Genomic DNA, 19,365 nt, shown 5'->3' on the forward strand with positions numbered 1-19,365 from the left:
GATCTATTAAATGAAAAGTTAATATCTTACTATATTAGCCAACCATAAGATATGATCTTTATTGCACATAAATATATATAACATAGAACACCCAAGCGTATAATATATACCAAACTTTTTACATAATACATACTACACATATGATATTTAAAGTAGCAACCCGGACATCGCCCGGGCACCAAACACTAGCTATAGGTTTAAAAATCGCCCGGGCCTCTCGAGGAAGTCTTTGTAACAAGTGACTTGTGTCCATATGGACACAAGTGAGTACCAATACAGAATTTGGAGTACCAATACAGAATATGTTAGTACCAATAGAAATTATGTGAATACTAATAACACAATATGACTTGTATCGGTGGTACTTCTAAGCAATTTTGTATTTTGTTACTGACATATTTTGTGTTGGTACTCAAGATGATTGTATTTGGATCACGTTGCCACTTGAGGTTTAGAAACCCTCCGAGCCTCTAAGACCTCAGTTTCATTTTAGCTTACTTGCAAATTGCGTCGTTCTCGTGGCATGACACATGACATGAGCCCGAGTTTCAATTTAGCTAACTCCAAAATTACCTCTAATCCCAGCAGAACTTAATCCCAAGAACTCTTCCTTGCTTAACAAATCCTTCGGGAGAACACTAAATTCTTGTGCTGGATGATGCTCCACTGTCGCTGTTCCAAAGAATTGGGTTACAATAACGACTTCAGCAATTCATGTAAGCTCAAAACCTCTCAATCTTTCTTTAAAACTTCTTGTATTTCCTTAGGTTTTAATGGGTTTCCCACTCAGAATTCACCAAAATTGTTAAGTTTCATTGATAATTCTCACCTAGACCATAGAAATCCTAGGCAAAGCTCAACTGGGTCGAGGTTTAATTTAGGGTTTAAGATTCAATGTGTTTCAAATACATTGGGTTTGCCCTCGAAAACCTCGAATTTCATTAATGGTAGGAAGAAGAAATATGGTGGTACTTTACCATCAGTTTTAAGGTCATTAGATTCTGAAGCGGATGTTGGGAAAACCCTTGATTTGTATGTGGGTAAGTTGAGTCCTAAAGAATTGACAGTGATATTGAAAGAGCAGGGATGTTGGGAGAGAGTTATGAGAGTTTTTGATTGGATGAGGTCACAAAAGGATTTCGCGCCGAATGTTATTCACTACAATGTGGTGTTACGGAAGCTCGGTCGAGCTCAGAGATGGGATGAGTTGAGGCTGTGTTGGATTGAAATGGCAAAAGACGGTGTTTTGCCTACGAATAATACTTATAGTATGCTTGTTGATGTGTATGGAAAAGCAGGTCTTGTGGAAGAGTCTCTTTTGTGGATTAAGCATATGAGGGTTCGAGGGATTTTCCCAGATGAGGTGACGATGAGTACGATTGTCAAGGTACTTAAAGATGCTGGAGAGTTTGATAGGGCAGATAGGTTTTATAAGGATTGGTGTTGTGGGAAGATTGATTTACAAGGTTTTGAGTTGGATGATTTTAATGATATTCAATCACAATCTAAGTTGAAATCTTTGAGTTTGAAGCATTTCTTGTCAACAGAACTATTTAAGACAGGAGGGAGGTATTTGCCTTCAAAGGGAGATGTTTTAGAGATGGAAAATACTGTTAGAAAGCCTCAACTTACGGCTACCTTTAATACATTGATTGATTTATATGGCAAGGCTGGTCGTTTGCATGATGCAGCTGATGTTTTCTCTGACATGTTAAAATCGGGGGTTGCACCTGATACAATTACATTCAATACTCTTATTCACACTTGTGGAAGTCATGGGCATTTATCAGAGGCTGAGGCGTTAGTTGACAAGATGGAAGAAAGGGGGATTTTACCAGATACTAAAACTTATAATACTTTGCTTTCTCTCCATGCTCAGGCTGGAAATGTTGATGCTGCCCTGCAATGGTACCAGAAGATTAGAAAGGTTAATCTTTTCCCTGATGTGGTAACACAAAGAGCTGTGCTTCATATATTGTGTGAGAGACAGATGGTTAGCGAAGCTGAAACTGTGATTAGAGAGATAGATAGATGTAATAAACATATTGACGAGCATTCCGTACCAGATATTGTAAAGATGTATGTGAATGCAGGACTGCTTGAGCAAGCAAGAACTATGTTTGAGAAGTGTCTGGTGGATGGAGGATTGTCATCAAAAACATATGCAGCAATTATGGATGTCTATGCTGATAAGGGATTGTGGGCTGAAGCAGAGGACATTTTCCATTCAAAAAGAGACAGTAAAGGGTCGAAGAAGGATGTTTCAGAATACAATGTGCTGATCAAAGCTTTTGGCAAGGCAAAGCTTTATGAGAAGGCCTTTTCAACTTTCAAGAGCATGAGGAATTTTGGAACCTGGCCAGATGAATGCACTTATAATTCTATTATACAAATGTTTTCTGGAGGTGATTTATTGGACCAAGCAAAAGAAGTTTTGATCCAAATGAAGGAAGCTGAATTGAAGCCACACGTGCAGACTTTTTCTGCAATAATTGCTTGCTATGTACGTCTAGGCCTGTTATCTGATGCCATCATTGTCTTCCAAGAAATGGTGAAGGATGGGATTAAACTAAATGAAGTTGTTTATGGGGTTTTAATTAATGGCTTTGCTGAAGCTGGTAGAACAGAAGAAGCTTTATACTACTACCGGATGATGGTTGACGATGGGATTACTGAAAACCAGATCATCCTGACTTCTCTTATTAAGGCATACAGCAAGGGAGGCTACCTAAAGGGGGCCAAAGAGATGTATGAGTCATTGAAACAATTGGAAGGTGGTCCTGATATAGTTGCTTCAAATAGTATGATCAGTCTGTATGCTGATCTTGGTATAGTTTCCGAGGCTAAAGCTATATTTGATAATTTGCGACAAAAAGGACAAGCAGATGGTATCACATTTGCTCTTATAATGAACTTGTACAAGAACATGGGGATGCTTGATGAAGCTGCTGAAGTTGCTGAAGAAATGATACAAGCTGGATTACTCACAGATTGCACTTCATTCACTAAGGTAATGGCATGCTATGCAACAAACGGTCAGCTAGCTAACTGTGGTGAACTGTTATATGAGATGGTCACCCGAAAAATCTTGCCTGACGCTAGTACCTTCAAAGTATTATTTACTGTACTGAAGAAGGGTTGGATGCCAAGTGAAGCAATCCAACAGCTAGAAGCATCTTACCAACAAGGGAAACCTTATGCAAGGCAAGCTGTCATAGCATGTGTTTTCTCAGTTGTAGGGTTGCATGCTTTTGCCATTGAATCATGTGAAGCATTTACAGAGGCCACAAACCTTGATTCTTTTGCATATAATGCAGCAATGTATGCTTATACAGCATGTGGAAATACTGACAAGGCTTTGAATCTCTTTATGAGGATGCAAGATGAGGGGTTTGAACCTGACATTGTTACTTATATTAATCTCGTCAACTGTTATGGAAAATCCAATATGGTTGAAGGAGTTAAACGGATTTACGGTCAATTGAAATATCAAGAGATTGAGGCTAATGAATCTTTAGTCAATTCCATTGTAAATGCTTATAAAAATGCCAACAGGCCTGATCTTGCTGAACTGGTAAGTCAAGAGATGAAATTTGGTTTTGACTTGAATTCTGAGTCTGAAATTGAACTGGATTCTGGGGAAGAAACCTGAATTGTCAACAGCTTGGAATATTATATATGTATGAAGCGATTACTCCACTTGGATTCTTACTGTACAGATGTATTACCTAGCATGATACTTTAGAGTTAGTGAAACATGTGCAGTACGATCAGTTTCCCATCCCCCATTTTCGTTTCAATTTTCAGAAAATTTTGTCAAATGATTTGTAGCAAGATTTAGGTCCTTAATTCCCTTGACATCAAAGAACAAAAAAAGCAAAAAGAAGGGATTTAACATGCTTGTCAGCGTTGTAATAATAGTAATGCTGTAGCATGATTTTTGGAGTATAATATTTAATTTCTGTTGTTTCAGTTAATCTTGCTCCCCCTTTACGCAGTGTGCTGTTTGTAACTGCAATATTCTGCAGAGAGATTCAACAAATTTCCCAGAACCAGTGATCTGCTTGCTTCGTATGTTACTCGGCTTTTCTTTCATCTCTATTACTGGTGCTGACCCTCAACCCTAGCTTGACATCAATGACATGGGCACACAAACTTATCTCTTCAATTCACTAAAAGCATGGAAAGTCTTCTACAAATACTTGAGCCTGACATAAGCACCTAAGTCAAAGTAATAATGTTGCCTGTGTTTTATCTGGGGAAAATTGAAGATTTAAAGAGGAGAATACAAATGATACAGAAGTGTCAATCTGCATATTCACAATGATGTCAAAACAAAATTCAATTTCTCTCAAAAATGTGATAATCACTACCTAAGTACCTGTTTCACCGTTCGACACCCTTCACAGATGCCATTAAAAAACCACAACTTTATCACCATCGCTTAATTGTTTACGAATCAACATTTGAACTTTTAGGCTCCTCTTTCGTGTCACCGAATTAAACTGTCGATATTGCAGTCACTCTCTTTCATGTCACCTATCTGACCAAAACCAAATGCATTTTCAACCCAACTCTTGCCAGGTAACTTTTCTACTCCTCTAACTTCCATCAATTTTCTTATCTTTGTTGCATCAATCCAACGACCATCATATTTGTAAGCATTGATAAGGTGCACATAACTTATATGGTTTTTAGGTTCCAGTTTCATCATTTTTAGTGCAATGCGCTCTACAGCAGCAGAATTTCTGCTGGTTGTACACGCACCCAGAAGAGCTGGCCACAGAGAGGAAGATTCTTTGCATTCAGCTTTTTCTATCAATTCCTCAGCTTCGTTTATCAGCCCAGCTCGACCTAAAAGATCAACCATGCAATTGCAATGCTCAGTTCCAGGTTTGATTCTGTATTCCTCAGTCATAGAGATATAATACTCCCGTCCCTGCTCAACCAAGCCAGCATGACTACAAGCAAAGATGACACCAAGAAAACTAATGTAATCAGGCCGAATACCCTCTTTAACCATCTTATTGAATAACTCGATTGCTTCAACACCTCTACCGTTCTGTGCAAAACCATATATCATTGAGTTCCAAGAAATTAAATTTCTTATACGCATCTGCCTAAACAATCTATGTGCAGAATCAATGCATCCGCATTTTGCATACAGATCAACTAAAGCAGATTCAACAATAACATGTCCCCTCCCACCCTTTCTTATATACTGACAATGAACCTCTTTCCCCTGTTTAACAGCAGACAAGCCCGCACAAGCCCTAATAAGGGTTCCAAAACTGTAAACATCAGGATCCTCCATCATCTTAAAAAGCTTAACAACATTCTCAAATAACCCATTTTGACAGTACCCATTAAGCAAAGCACACCAAGACACTGCATTCCTTTTCCTCATTTTATCAAAGACGCGTTGTGAGTCTTCAACTCGCCCACATTTTCCATACATATCTATCAGGCTACTCTGTGCCACCACATTTCCACAAAGCCCTGCAGTGATAACCCTGGCATGTACTTCTTTCCCTTGCTTCAATCTCTCCAAATTCCCACAAGCTGTCAAAACCGACCCATAAGTAAACTCATCAGGCATTACCTTATGCTCCCTTTGCATCACATAAAAGTATGATAAACCTTCCTCGTACATATCATTCTTTATCAAAGCCGAAATGATCGAAGACCAACAAACAGGGTCTGGTACAGACAATTTATCAAACACATTGCGGGCATACTTCAACCACCCATTCTTACCGTACATATCCATCAACGCACTAGCAATTACATCATTCAACTCAAACCCCCCTCGGAAAACAACCCCATGAAAGCATCTACCTAGCTTAACATCCCCAATTTCAGAACACGCCTTAATTCCAGCAGATAAAGTAAAAGCATTAGCTTCAATACCATCATCCAACATAGCCCAGAAAAATTCAATTGATTTCTGGGGTTTCACCCTTACATACCCAGAAATCATTGAAGTCCAAGATATCACATCTTTAGTACACAATTCATTGAATAAATATGTTGCTAAAATCAAATTCCCGCTCGATTTGAAATACAAAGACAATAAGCTATTACCCACAAGACTGTTTGCAATAAGCCCAGATTTTGTGATGTAACAATGGAGTTGTAAGCCATGATTGAAGCTCTGGATTTTCGTAGCTGTTTGCAGGAGAGATGCATATACTAAGGGTTTTACACCTAAGCTAATTTCTGCTGAATTAGTGGTGTTTAGGACTTTTAGAGATTCGAACAACGAGCCTGATTTGCAGAAGGCGAGGATATGAGATACTTTGGCAGATCGAAGAGATGTACGATTGGGTCTAATGAATAGATTCATGAAATTCAACAGTAATCCACAATGCTCAGAATAAGGGAGGGAATTTTGTATTTCAACAAATTCAAGTTTTCTTGTTTGTTTTTTTTTTAAAATTTTTTTTTTATAATTTATTTTGGCAACGAGACAAACAAGACAAACACAAGTACACTACTTTCCCACAGATTCTCAGGGGCCGTTTGGTTGTAGAGGAGGAAATGAAAAAAAAATGAGAAAGAGAATCAAGAAAAAGGAAAAATTACTTTTAATAATTCAACCTTTGGACGATTTTTCCATTATAAATCCAAGTTTTGGATTATTATCTAATAATCCAACCTTTATACCCTATAGACTTTTATTGCACCAATATGACCTACAACCGGTTGAGAAGGTAAACTTTTATGAAAAAAAATTATATTTTTCCTGCCCCCTTTTTACTCCTCTCTGTTTCTTTTACTGTCTTCTACGGAGTATGTATCAGTTGAGCTCCCTTCTACATTTCACTATTTCAGTCATGGACTAATGGAAGAATACCATCTGTTTCGCCCCTTTATACATTAACCACACCCAAAAATCTCCCCACAAAATACCATAATTTGCTAATATAAAAATAATTATCCAAAAAATAGCCAGACTACACCCATCGGGCCATCACCCTCGCATATCCCCTCTCTTTCTCTCTTGTTCCCCTGCTTTTCTCTCTCCTCCGCAACGCTGTAGCCCCCTATGATCAGCCTCGTCCCCCCCTCCCAGCTACCACCAGCCTTATCAGAAAAGCTACCCCGCCTCCATGAAACATAGACCTGGCCATGGAAGTTGCAGAGAGAGAAATTGAGAAGTCGTTAATGGCGACAACGACGATGACACACAAGAGTTCATAAGATTTTAACTTTCTGCAAATCTAGATGAAGAAGCATCAAAAGCCCAGAAAATCTGAAGAAGCAAAAGGGTGTACTGGGATTTGATTTGATTTGATTCGATTTTAATTTTGATTTTGATATTGTTTTTTTTTTGAGGGGAAATTTTGATTTTGATTTGGATGAATAATGTTTGAGTGATTTTGATTGATACCAAATGCCTGGAGTTTAATTTCATTCACAAATTAGCAAATTTCGAGTATTTAATTTGATATTTGTTTATATTGATTTTGATATGGATAAATAGAGTTTCAGATATATTAAAGGTGGAGGGAGGAAGGACGAAGGACAAAGGAGGAAGGAAAGAAAAATAAAGATTTTTTTTTTAGTTTGCAAATTATCGCGAATGGTTATACGACACGTGGGTAGGTTACCTGCTATATCAGGTTAATGATCGGTAGGGTGCAATAAAAGTTAATGGGGTGCAAAGGTTGGATTATTATATAATAATCAAAAGGTTGAATTATTAACGGAAAATCGTCGAAAGGTTGGATTATTTAAAGTAATTTTTCCCAAGAAAAATGGAATAAAACTGCTTTGTTTAAAAATGGTGTTTGGTTTCTCCATTCTTCTCCCCTCTCTCCCCCAATTAAATTTAAATAATAAATAATATATTACAAACTTTTAGGAAAGACGGTCTAACGGTTAGACCACTTTTATGTATGCACTTTAACTAATTAGTTAACCGCTGAAACCAATTAGTTAAGCTTGAAATTCAATTAGTTAAGCAACGAAACCAATTAGTTATGTAACCGAACCTATTAGTTAAGCACTGAACCAATTAGTTAAACAATGAAACTGATTAGTTAAGCAATGAGATCAATTAGTTAAGATTTTATGAGTTTTAGTTACTAATAAGTTTGTTCGAAAATAATAACTATTCGACTCTTAAATTTAACTATTTCTCTTTATGCCTTAACTATTTTGTTATTCAATTAGTTATGATTTTATTAAATATAGTTATGTTTTACACTAGTTTAGTTAGTATCAAAAAAGTGGTCTAACCGTTAGACGGTATTACACAAAAGCTTTTGATAATATATAATAAATAATAAATAATAAATAATAAATAATACTCCCTCCGTTCCTAAATAAGTGTCCACTTTGGACATTTACGCGGGATTTAATAAAACTGAATTGTGTGTAAGATGTAATGATTGAGAATGTTTTATTTGGGAAAAGGAAAAAATATATAATTGTTTAATGTTAAAGTACAAATAAAAAGGGATGTGGGTATTGAAAAGTGGGGATTGTGTAGAATGTGTAAGAAAAAGTAATAATGATTTATAGAAAAGTGAAAAAAGTGTGGAAAAGTGTAGGGATGTCAATGAGCCGATACGCTCGTGAACAGTTCGTGAACAAGCTTGGTCAAAGCTCGTTCATTAATAAATAAACGAGCTTGAACACAAATTTTAAGCTCGTTTAATAAATGATACTAGCTCGAACAACCTAGTGTTCGGCTCGTTTAGGCTCGCGAACAACTCGTTCATGTTCGTTTCCTAGCTCGTTCGTGTTCGTTTATAAGGTCGTTTATAAGCTCGTTCAAGCTCGTTTATATCAGATTTCTAAAAAGAATATAACTAATTTTTATTTATAGTAAATATAAGTTGCAATTATTTTGTTAGATTTTGATATTTAGAGTATTTTTATTTTAGGAGATTATAATTTATAAAATAGTATTAGTAAGTATGCTATGCTTACTTTTTATTTGGGTTTAATTATGTTTTTATGTTTTATAATTTTTTAAAAATAATATTTCGTTTATTAATATGATCATTTAAATTCGATCTTGCTTGCTTATTAAGGCTCGTTTGTTAAAAGCTCGTTTGTTAAGATTCATTTGTTAATAGCTCGGCTCGGCTCGAGCTTGAACTTAAACAAGCTATAATTAATAATTAATAATTAATAATTAATAATTAATAATTAATAATTAATAATTAATAATTAATAATTAATAATTAATAATTAATAATTAATAATTAATAATTAATAATTAATAATTAATAATTAATAATTAATAATTAATAATTAATAATTAATAATTAATAATTAATAATTAATAATTAATAATTAATAATTAATAATTAATAATTAATAATTAATAATTAGTAATTAGTAATTAGTAATTAGTAATTAGTAATTAGTAATTAGTAATTAGTAATTAGTAATTAGTAATTAGTAATTAGTAATTAGTAATTAGTAATTAGTAATTAGTAATTAGTAATTAGTAATTAGTAATTAGTAATTAGTAATTAGTAATTAGTAATTAGTAATTAGTAATTAGTAATTAGTAATTAGTAATTAGTAATTAGTAATTAGTAATTAGTAATTAGTAATTAGTAATTAGTAATTAATAATTAATAATTAATAATTAATAATTAATAATTAATAATTAATAATTAATAATTAATAATTAATAATCAATAATAATAATCAATAATTAATAATTAATAATTAATAATTAATAATTAATAATTAATAATTAATAATTAATAATTAATAATTAATAATTAATAATTAATAATTAATAATTAATAATTAATAATTAATAATTAATAATTAATAATTAATAATTAATAATTAATAATTAATAATTAATAATTAATAATTAATAATTAATAATTAATAATTAATAATTAATAATTAATAATTAATAATTAATAATTAATATAATAATAATAATTAATAATTAATAATTAATAATTAATAATTAATAATTAATAATTAATAATTAATAATTAATAATTAATAATTAATAATTAATAATTAATAATTAATAATTAATAATTAATAATTAATAATTAATAATAATAATTAATAATTAATAATTAATAATTAATAATTAATAATTAATAATTAATAATTAATAATTAATAATTAATAATTAATAATTAATAATTAATAATTAATAATTAATAATTAATAATTAATAATTAATAATTAATAATTAATAATTAATAATTAATAATTAATAATAATTAATAATTAATAATTAATAATTAATAATTAATAATTAATAATTAATAATTAATAATTAATAATTAATAATTAATAATTAATAATTAATAATTAATAATTAATAATTAATAATTAATAATTAATAATTAATAATTAATAATTAATAATTAATAATTAATAATTAATAATTAATAATTAATAATTAATAATTAATAATTAATAATTAATAATTAATAATTAATAATTAATAATTAATAATTAATAATTAATAATTAATAATTAATAATTAATAATTCATAATTAATAATTAATAATTAATAATTCATAATTCATAATTAATAATTAATAATAATTAATAATTAATAATTCATAATTAATAATAAATAATTCATAATTCATAATTCATAATTAATAATAAATAAATAAATAAATAAATAAAAAATAATTAATAATTAATACTACCAACGTTCCTTAATGTTCTTTACGCTTACTATTTGCACGGACTCCAATGCAATATTTAACGACTTATATATCCATTTCCGTATGTGAAAATATTATAAAAATTTTATATTTTGAAAATACATAACGAGACCAATCTAACAAGATATTACATGATAACGTTTTGATGTATATAACAGTGAGAATCCACGGTCAATGTTTTCATACTTTGGACACATATTCCCAAGCGTAAAGAACATTAAGGGACGGAGGTAGTAATAAATAATAAATGCTTAATATATAATAAGCAATAAATAATAAATAATTAATTAAATAATTAATAATTAATAATAAATAATTTATTTATTATTAATCATTACTTATTTATTATTAATATTTATTATTTGTTATTTATAAATAATTAATAATATTTATTTATTATTAATTATTTATTATTATTATTATTAAATATTATTTATTACTATCTCTATTTCACAATACTTGCAACATTTCTTTTTTCAGTATTCCAACACGCTTCTTTACACATTAATATCTCTAATTGTGTTTAAGTAAATTATAAAAGCTTGATATTTGGAATCCTCGAATTGATATGAATTTAATAAAATTTCACTTGAGTACGGATATGGTCGATGTCGAGGTCGATGTGGTTCTTTCAAGAACTCGTATTCCCACCAAAAGTGGGACCATAAAAATGGTAACAAACAAGAGAAAGATAAAAGTAAGAATGTGACCAATGTATGTTATCAATGTGGAGGAAAAGGTCATTGGTCTCGTACACCAAAACACTTGGTTGAGCTCTATCAACAATCACTGAAGCAAAATGGAAAGAAATTAGAAACAAATCTTGTGTAAGAAGATGGCAAAGGTGATTTTGATTGTAGCCGTACAACTCACCTTGAAGTTGCTGATTTCTTTACCACCCCTGAAGGGAATAATTGAAAGTTTATTGTCATTTAAAGAATTAAACTTTTTTTTTGGATCCATGTTATTTTTTTTTTGGATTTTATTTGTTTGAACTATGATTTTAGACGACATTGTTAAATTTTTATTATTTAATTATTCTTATACATTATTGTCATTTTATTTTATTTGAAGAACATGAATACACCTCAAGTTCAGTTAGCAATGAATGGTGAAGATTTATGTCTAGCAGACATGTGCAACTACTCATACCAAACTGAAAAGCAAGAGATATTTCTCTCATTTGACAATGAAATAAACTAGTGTGAGTAATATATCAAGTAGTACAAAGATAATTTGAAGGGTCCGAAAGAGAAAATATGTTATTGCCTATGGGAACAAAATTTGAAATCATTGATGCATTATACTCTCCCAAGTCTCAAAGAAATTTATTGAGTTTTAAAGATATTCGCCATAATGGATATCACGTTGAGACAATAAGCGAAGAAAATGTTGAATACCTTCACATCACAAGTATTACTCAAGGCACTAAGAATATTTTGGAGAAATTACTTGCATTCTCCACTGGTTTGTACTACACTAAAATCAATACAATTGAAACATATGCTATAGTAAACCAGAAGTTTACAGATAATTTCACTGTTTGGAATGACCGATTGGGCCACCCCGGTTCAATAATGATGCGAAAAATAATTGAAAATTCATGTGGACATTCATTGAAGAACCAAAAGATTATTCCTAATGATTTCTCATGTGCTGCTTGCTCACAAGGCAAATTGATAATACGACCTTCACCAACCAAAATAAATTTTGAAGCTATCAATTTTCTGGAATGTATACAAGGAGATATTTGTGTGCCAATTCACCCGCCGTGTGGAATATTTATATATTTTATGGTTTTAATTGACGCATCGAGTAGATGGTCACATGTATCCTTGTTATCAACTCGCAATCTAACGTTTGTGAGACTACTTGCTAAGTTGATTAGATTACGAGCACATTTTCCAGACTTCCCTATGAAGGCAATTCGTCTTGATAATGCTGGTGAATTCACTTTTCAAGCCTTTGATGATTATTGCATGTCCATTGGGATAAGGGTTGAACATCCTGTAGCTCATGTTCATACACAGATTTGTCTTGTTGAATCATTAATCAAGAGTCTCAGGTTGATTGCTAGACCATTACTTATGAAGTCCAAACTCCCAATCTCTGCTTGGGACATGCTATATTACATGCAGCAGCATTAATTTGCATTAGGCCAACGAGTAATCAAAAGTTCTCCCCATCACAATTGGTTTCTGGTCAGGAACAAAATACTTCCCATCTGAAATTTTTTGGATGTGTTGTATATGTTCCAATTGCTCCACCACAACGTTCTAATATGGGTCCTCAAAGAAGGTTAGGAGTAGATGTAAGATTTGAATCTCCATCAATAATTAAATATCTAGAGCCATCAACAGGGGATCTATTTTAAGGCTCGATTTACAGACTGTCATTTTAATGAGTCAGTCTTTCCAACATTAGGGGGATAAAATAAACAACTAGAGAAGGAAATCAGTTGGAATGAATTATCATTGTCTCATCTATCCTCTTACTAAGCAATGTGAGTTAGAAGTACAAAAGATAATTCATTTACAAAGTTTAGCAAATCAATTTCCAGACCCAAATAGAGTGACCAAGTCACATATACCAGCTGTAAATGCTCCAATTAAAATTAATGTCTCAGCAGGACAATATCAACTGCTAGTGAGTCTACCGCACGCCTGAAGCGTGGTAGACCTATTGGTTCCAAAGATAAGAATCCTCGGAAAAGAAAAAGAGCGGCGATTGATAATGGCCAGACCGAGGAAGTAAAGAATTTTGAAGGATCTCCAGAAGAGACTTTAGACATGAATAAAGAAGAAATTCAGGTACCTGACAATGAAGAGATCTTAACTAATTATGTCATGACTAGAATAAAATGGAACCGAAACAAAATCGACGTCGATGAAATTTTCGCATGCAATGTAGCAGTTGATGTTATGGATGAAAATGAGGATCAAGAACCGAATTCGATTGAATAGTGTACACAAAGAAATTATTGGCCAAAATGGAAGGAAGCAAGTGAGGCAGAATTAAAATCTCTTGCAAAGAGAGAAGTACTATGGACTAGTGGCCCGTACACCAAAAGGTGTAAAACTAGTGGGACATAAATGAGTCTTTGTGCAAAAGAAGAATAAGGATGGTGAAATTTTGAGATACAAAGCACGTTTTGTTGCACTAGGATTCTCACAAAAACCTGGAATTGATTATAAAGAAACTTACTCTCTTGTGGTGGATGCAACTACTTTCAGATTTCTTATCAGTTTGGCAATAAGATAAGGACTTGATTTATGTTTGATGGATGTAGTCACAGCCTACTTGCATGGGCCACTGGAAAATGACATTTATATGAAAGTGCCGGAAGGATTTAAACTTCCAGAAGCAGCAAATTCTAGTTCTCGAGAACATTACTGCATAAAATTAAATAGATCTCTTTATTGATTGAAACAATAAAGGCGTATGTGGCCAAAGAGACCCTTAAGAAAAGACCCATTGGTTGAGATAACGGGTCTCTTTAATATAAGAAACCCAATATTAGAGATAACGGGTCTCTAATTACAGAAATTACCCACAATTTATCTGCGAAAAATAAGATGGAAAAAACGAGAGACCCCTTATTTTAAATAACAGGTCTCTAATTTATCAAAGGGCCCACATTTTTTGGACAGAAAATCAAAAGGGGGAAATGTGAGACCCGTTAGTTTAGATAAAAGGTCTCCTGTGTACCCTGGGCCCACAAAGCCAATTTACGAGAAAATCATGAGAGCCCTTATTTGATACCGGGTCTCTTTCGTTTCCTTCTTTCGCATCTTCCAACAACCTTGTTCCATTAGAAAACATTAGAAAAAAATGAAACCCAGAGCTTTTCCTTCCATCTCTTCCTCTGCACTTCCCCTCTAGATCTGGAAACCCGATTGAGAAAATAATCTGCGATAATGGCGCCTCATTACTTGAAAGAACCTGGAAGCGAGCATCCAGAGTTCAGCAAGCTACACTCTCGCAGATCCAAACCGGAAGAACCTTTTCCAGGTCTGTAATTTTTTAGTTTCAATATCCGATTTTGTGATGTTTTGTTGATTTCATTTGAATTAAGTTCATGTTGATTTAGTTGCTATTGTGTTGCGTTTTTTTCTTATTTGTTCTGGATTTCACGGAATTTAAGGTTTTTTTACTTGCACGGTTATGTTTTGTGAGATTAGGGTTTTTAGGGATCGTTCTTCGGGAGGATTTGAGGGGAATTAGGATTTCAGATTGGTTAAAAGCTTCGTGGGTGTAAAGGCAATCTAGGTAATAATCGGAAAATGAAGAATTGCGGCTAAGGTTGTGTGTTCTGCGAAATTAGTAATTGTTATTTTCATGTGGGATTTTCGATTTTAATTTGTAATTGTTGTTACAAAGTTAGGTTTTTCTTTCTTTCTGAATTTTTCAAATTCAATTTCAACTACAAAGTTAGGTTTTTTCTTTTATGAGTTTCTACAAATTTCTAATTGACTATGTGAAATTGTGGCTTTAGTCGAATTTGAATTCTTCATGCTTGTCAACTGTCAATTGGATGTTTTAGATTCATTTGAAGTATTCATGCCAGAATTCTAATCTTTATGTCGACTCTACCACAAAAAAGTTAGTAGGAAAATCAGATTTCGTCTGATGACTTGTAGTTTCTAAATGGTGTGGATGTCATGCTTAATGGTGTTGGTGTCATGCTAAATTTGTTTAGAGGGATTAATTTTTCTTGTGGTGTGTGATGCCCAACCTGGCTTCTTTCATGAACATAATTAAGATTCAGTATAGTTTTTCTGGTTTGGAAACATCAGGTTACTTGCTGCGCCTCATAATTTATAGTGTAGTAACCGTACCACATGACTGAGAGCTGAAACATTAAATGTTCTGAACCCTAAGGCAGTCAAATAATATGAATTAAGCCATAGATGTTTGGTTATATGCCTCATCATATGTCCTTAAACTGAGTGTAGTAGCTTAGAGTTCCACAACTTTAGCATTGTTTAAAATTTAGCTCTCGACAAATCATATAATTAAGAACTTATTCTATCCTTCCTTTAAGACAATGGATTTGGTATGCTATGTCTGATTTCCAACAATTTATTTTGGGTTTTAAACATGGCTTCAGAGAAGATAATGAGATAGGTGGTGCACGAATGAGATTGAGGCCTTACGAGCAACTCAAGTGCTGAAGGAAAAGCTTTAGATGAGGTATATATTCTGAGATACTTTGTCATATTTTTTTATTTAACCTCATTTGTTACTTTTCCATGATCTTCAGCTAAGTCTATATGCATTGTGTATTACTTTATGTATTCTCCCCCCTTGTACAACTCAAAATGAACTACGAAAAGTTAGATGAGAAACTTACAGTCACTGAAAACTTCCTGTAACTAAGGTATTTATGTCGATTTTCAGATGTTAACTAAGGTTTCATGCAAGTAAAAGGAACCAAAGAAAGTGACAGTGGTTGTGTTTGGGAACTGATCAAAATGCATAATCTAGAAATGAAGAAAGTAGCTGACGAGAAGAAGGATGCTTTGGCTGCACAGTTTGTAGCTGAAGCAGCCCTTAGGAGGCTACACACAAACAACAAGGAGGAGGATCTTCTACCAATTGATTCGATCATCGATCCTCTTGAAGCTGACATCAAAATTTACAAGAATGAGGTACTTACTACAAGTAGAAATAATTTTAGTATCAACTGATGGCCTGCTAGATACTTATATTGAATTCTAAGATCTGTCTTCTTTGGCAGATTGCAACTTTGCTAGAGGATAAGAAAGCTATGGAACGTCATACAAAGTCAAAAGAAGCAGTTGTCCTTGAGACAAGGAAAATCTTGAGGAGTTGAGGATATATAAAACCAAAACCTCGAGTTAAGGAGACAGATCGAAATCTACCTGGAAGAGAACAAAATACTCGAAAAGACCAACCATCAGAAAGTCATAGAGGTTGAAAAGCTTAGCCAGGCGATTCAGGAACTTGAGGAGGTCGTTTTGGCTGGTGGGGGCTACTGCTAATGTTGTTATAGAAACGCAAAATCTCTGAGCTCAATGTAAGATATAATACTTTGACTAACAGAAGGTTATAAATTGCATCCAGTTTCTCACTTTTGTTTGATGTTCTCAATTTTCATAATATATGATTTGCTGGAATATTTATTGGTGGTGAGTGTGTTACGATTTAATTTCTCTTTTATACTCTTTACTGTAAAGAATAATAAACTAGTTCAATGTCTCAAGATAGAGTAGTTTTTCTAATGTCTGATCATAAATTATCTTTGGTGATATTTAGGAGGAGAAGATAATTCGTGAGGGGGAGCTTGCACGAGCTAAGGTGTCAGCAAACAGAGTGGCAACTGTAGTTGGCTAATGAATGGAAAGACGGGGTTGATAAGGTAATTCCAGTGAAGCAATGGGTTGAAGAACATAGGGTTTTGCAAGTATACAACTCCCTGTACATGGAATTCCTCTTATCGACCATATAATCTCAGTCAAACAAATGACACATGTATGCCAATTTTCAAGCAGAGATGAAGCGTTTAAAGGACAAACTAGCAGTGACTGAAAAAACTGCAAAGGCAGAATCATAGATGAAGGTAAATAAATTAGCTAACTCTAACTTACTGATATTTTTATTGGTTAGATCAAGTTGGAGAAGGAAAGGAGATCCCCTAGTTCACCAAAATGGTCATCAATGAGTATGTATTAAACTGGAGTTTTTTCATTTTCCTTAGCTTTTGACATCAATTTTTGCATTACTTGTTTATATTCCGATTTTCTGAAATGATATAGAGAGTATAGAGTATGTTTTAAACCGGAGTTCTTTCATTTTCCTTAGCTTCTGATATCATTTTTTGCATTAATTGTTTATATGCATATTTCTGAATTGATACAGAATATAGAGATATGTACCTGTGATCTTTGCAATATTAGTATGCCACAACTTTCTTCTTCCTAGAACTGGTTATGATCCTACTGCATTCTTCTTCCTAGTACTGCATTATCTTCACATGTTCTAAAACTACCAATCGTCTTGTCGTATGATTTTCATATTGGTGATTATGGATAATATGTACGCGTGTAACTGAATTCCTTACAATAATCAGTTTATATGAAATTCCACACTTTAGCTGCACTCTGTAAAAGAAAAATCGGGAGTACAATTTCTCCCTTTGTTTTGAAAAATATATCACCACATGCAATTCTTTACTAAGCTCATTTGTTCCTCCAAAAGAATCTCGGTTACTCAAAACTTCCCAGTTAATTTTATACACTATATTGAAAGGTTCCCTGGTAAGTGGGTCAGTTTTATCTATAAATTTTCCTTAGTTGGTTCAAGGGCTGGTAAATTGGCACTTACGTCAGTATTTCTACAACTTTTGTAATGGCGGTCCTCTCACATGTGTAGCTTTATTGATTAAAGGTGTGCGGCATAGCACCTTGATGTCCTGCCGTTAAGGAATTCACTGTTGTAGATGATAATCAAATGTTCTTAAATTCTTCTAGCATGCTTCTTTTGTCTGTTAATTTCTTGTCCTTATAGATCTTTCTCCATTGTGTCTTTCAGATAAAATGGTCTATGACAGGAGAGAAACAAACCAAGATTCTACGATTTAATATAATTTCGCATACAAGGGACATGAAAGGTTTGTTGCTAGCTGGTTATTATGTGGAATATATTTGTTATAAGTTCCTTTAACTTTTCTTATATGAATTATGTGACATATCTTTTGTAACTTTTGATGCGTTTAAACAAATTGATGGAAGTAAATTTGAGGGAACTAAGGAGGGTTCTGATGGATGGTGGAGCGTGGAAGAACTTTTCATAACTGGCGGCCTCAAAGAATAGGTGGTGGACTAGGAATAAATGGAGTTGGAGGTGATATGCTTGTGCTCGCATTGCTAATGATGATTATTGTCAATTTGTTTAATATTGTCACAATTATGTAGATTTTTGAGCTTTATTATATTTTGGAGATTATAATTGATGTAAAGTAGAAAATAATTTTTTTTGGTAATTGTAAGAATTATTTTGGAATTTATTAAATGGTTAAATGCTGATTTTTTTAGGCCGAAAAATGGTTTATTTATGCTGTTTTTTTTTTAATAAAAATTAATGAAAGAGACCCGTTAGGTATAAAATGGGGTCTCTCGAGTTCAATAATAAAAAATAGTAGAATATTCAAAGAGACCCTTTATCCTACTTATGGGGTCTGAATTGTTAAATATAAAAATATTAAAAAAATTCAAAGAGACCTCCTATCTTACATATGGGGTCTCAGTTTGTTGGATAAAGTAATATTAAGAAAATCGAAGAGACCCCATATGTTAAATATGGGATCTGAATTTTTTTACAAGCATACCCCATTTCTCTAAAACGGGTCTCTTCCCCTTATATATTATTTTTTGTATGGTTAACATAACAGACCCCTTTTCTTAAATAAAGGGTCTCTCGTTTTAACAAAGAGACTCCCTCTAGATGGGGGGTCTCTTTATAAAAGAGACCCCCCCATCTAGAGACCCCCTTAAATGGGGTCTCTTAGGCCATTTTGGACGGGTCTCTTTGCCCATTTTTGTAGTAGTGTCTCTTTATTGATTGAAACAATAAAGGCGTATGTGGTATAATTTCCTGAGTGAGTACTTGGTAAAAGAAGGCTATAAGATATGGGGCAGGACTTTCACAGAATTTTTAATAATTCAA

The 19,365-nt window shown here is 32.8% G+C and overlaps 2 protein-coding genes and 1 pseudogene across 2 annotated transcripts; 2 read left to right on the forward strand and 1 right to left on the reverse strand.

Annotated features, from left to right (window-relative positions):
* The first annotated feature begins 289 nt into the window (after positions 1 to 289).
* Positions 290 to 3,977, forward strand: LOC110776116 (pentatricopeptide repeat-containing protein At1g73710). The gene has a single exon (XM_021980674.2). The coding sequence runs from the start codon at positions 656 to 658 to the stop codon at positions 3,650 to 3,652; it is 2,997 nt and encodes a 998-aa protein (XP_021836366.1). The 5' UTR covers positions 290 to 655; the 3' UTR covers positions 3,653 to 3,977.
* Positions 3,978 to 4,324: 347 nt separating this feature from the next.
* LOC110776117 (pentatricopeptide repeat-containing protein At1g03540) lies at positions 4,325 to 6,693 on the reverse strand. The gene has a single exon (XM_021980675.2). The coding sequence runs from the start codon at positions 6,344 to 6,346 to the stop codon at positions 4,493 to 4,495; it is 1,854 nt and encodes a 617-aa protein (XP_021836367.1). The 5' UTR covers positions 6,347 to 6,693; the 3' UTR covers positions 4,325 to 4,492.
* A 7,756-nt stretch (positions 6,694 to 14,449) lies between these two features.
* LOC130467062 (microtubule-associated protein 70-5-like) lies at positions 14,450 to 18,725 on the forward strand (annotated as a pseudogene).
* Positions 18,726 to 19,365: the final 640 nt, after the last annotated feature.

The sequence above is a fragment of the Spinacia oleracea genome, chromosome 2 (assembly GCF_020520425.1).
Source record: "Spinacia oleracea cultivar Varoflay chromosome 2, BTI_SOV_V1, whole genome shotgun sequence".
Lineage (NCBI taxonomy): Eukaryota > Viridiplantae > Streptophyta > Magnoliopsida > Caryophyllales > Amaranthaceae > Spinacia > Spinacia oleracea.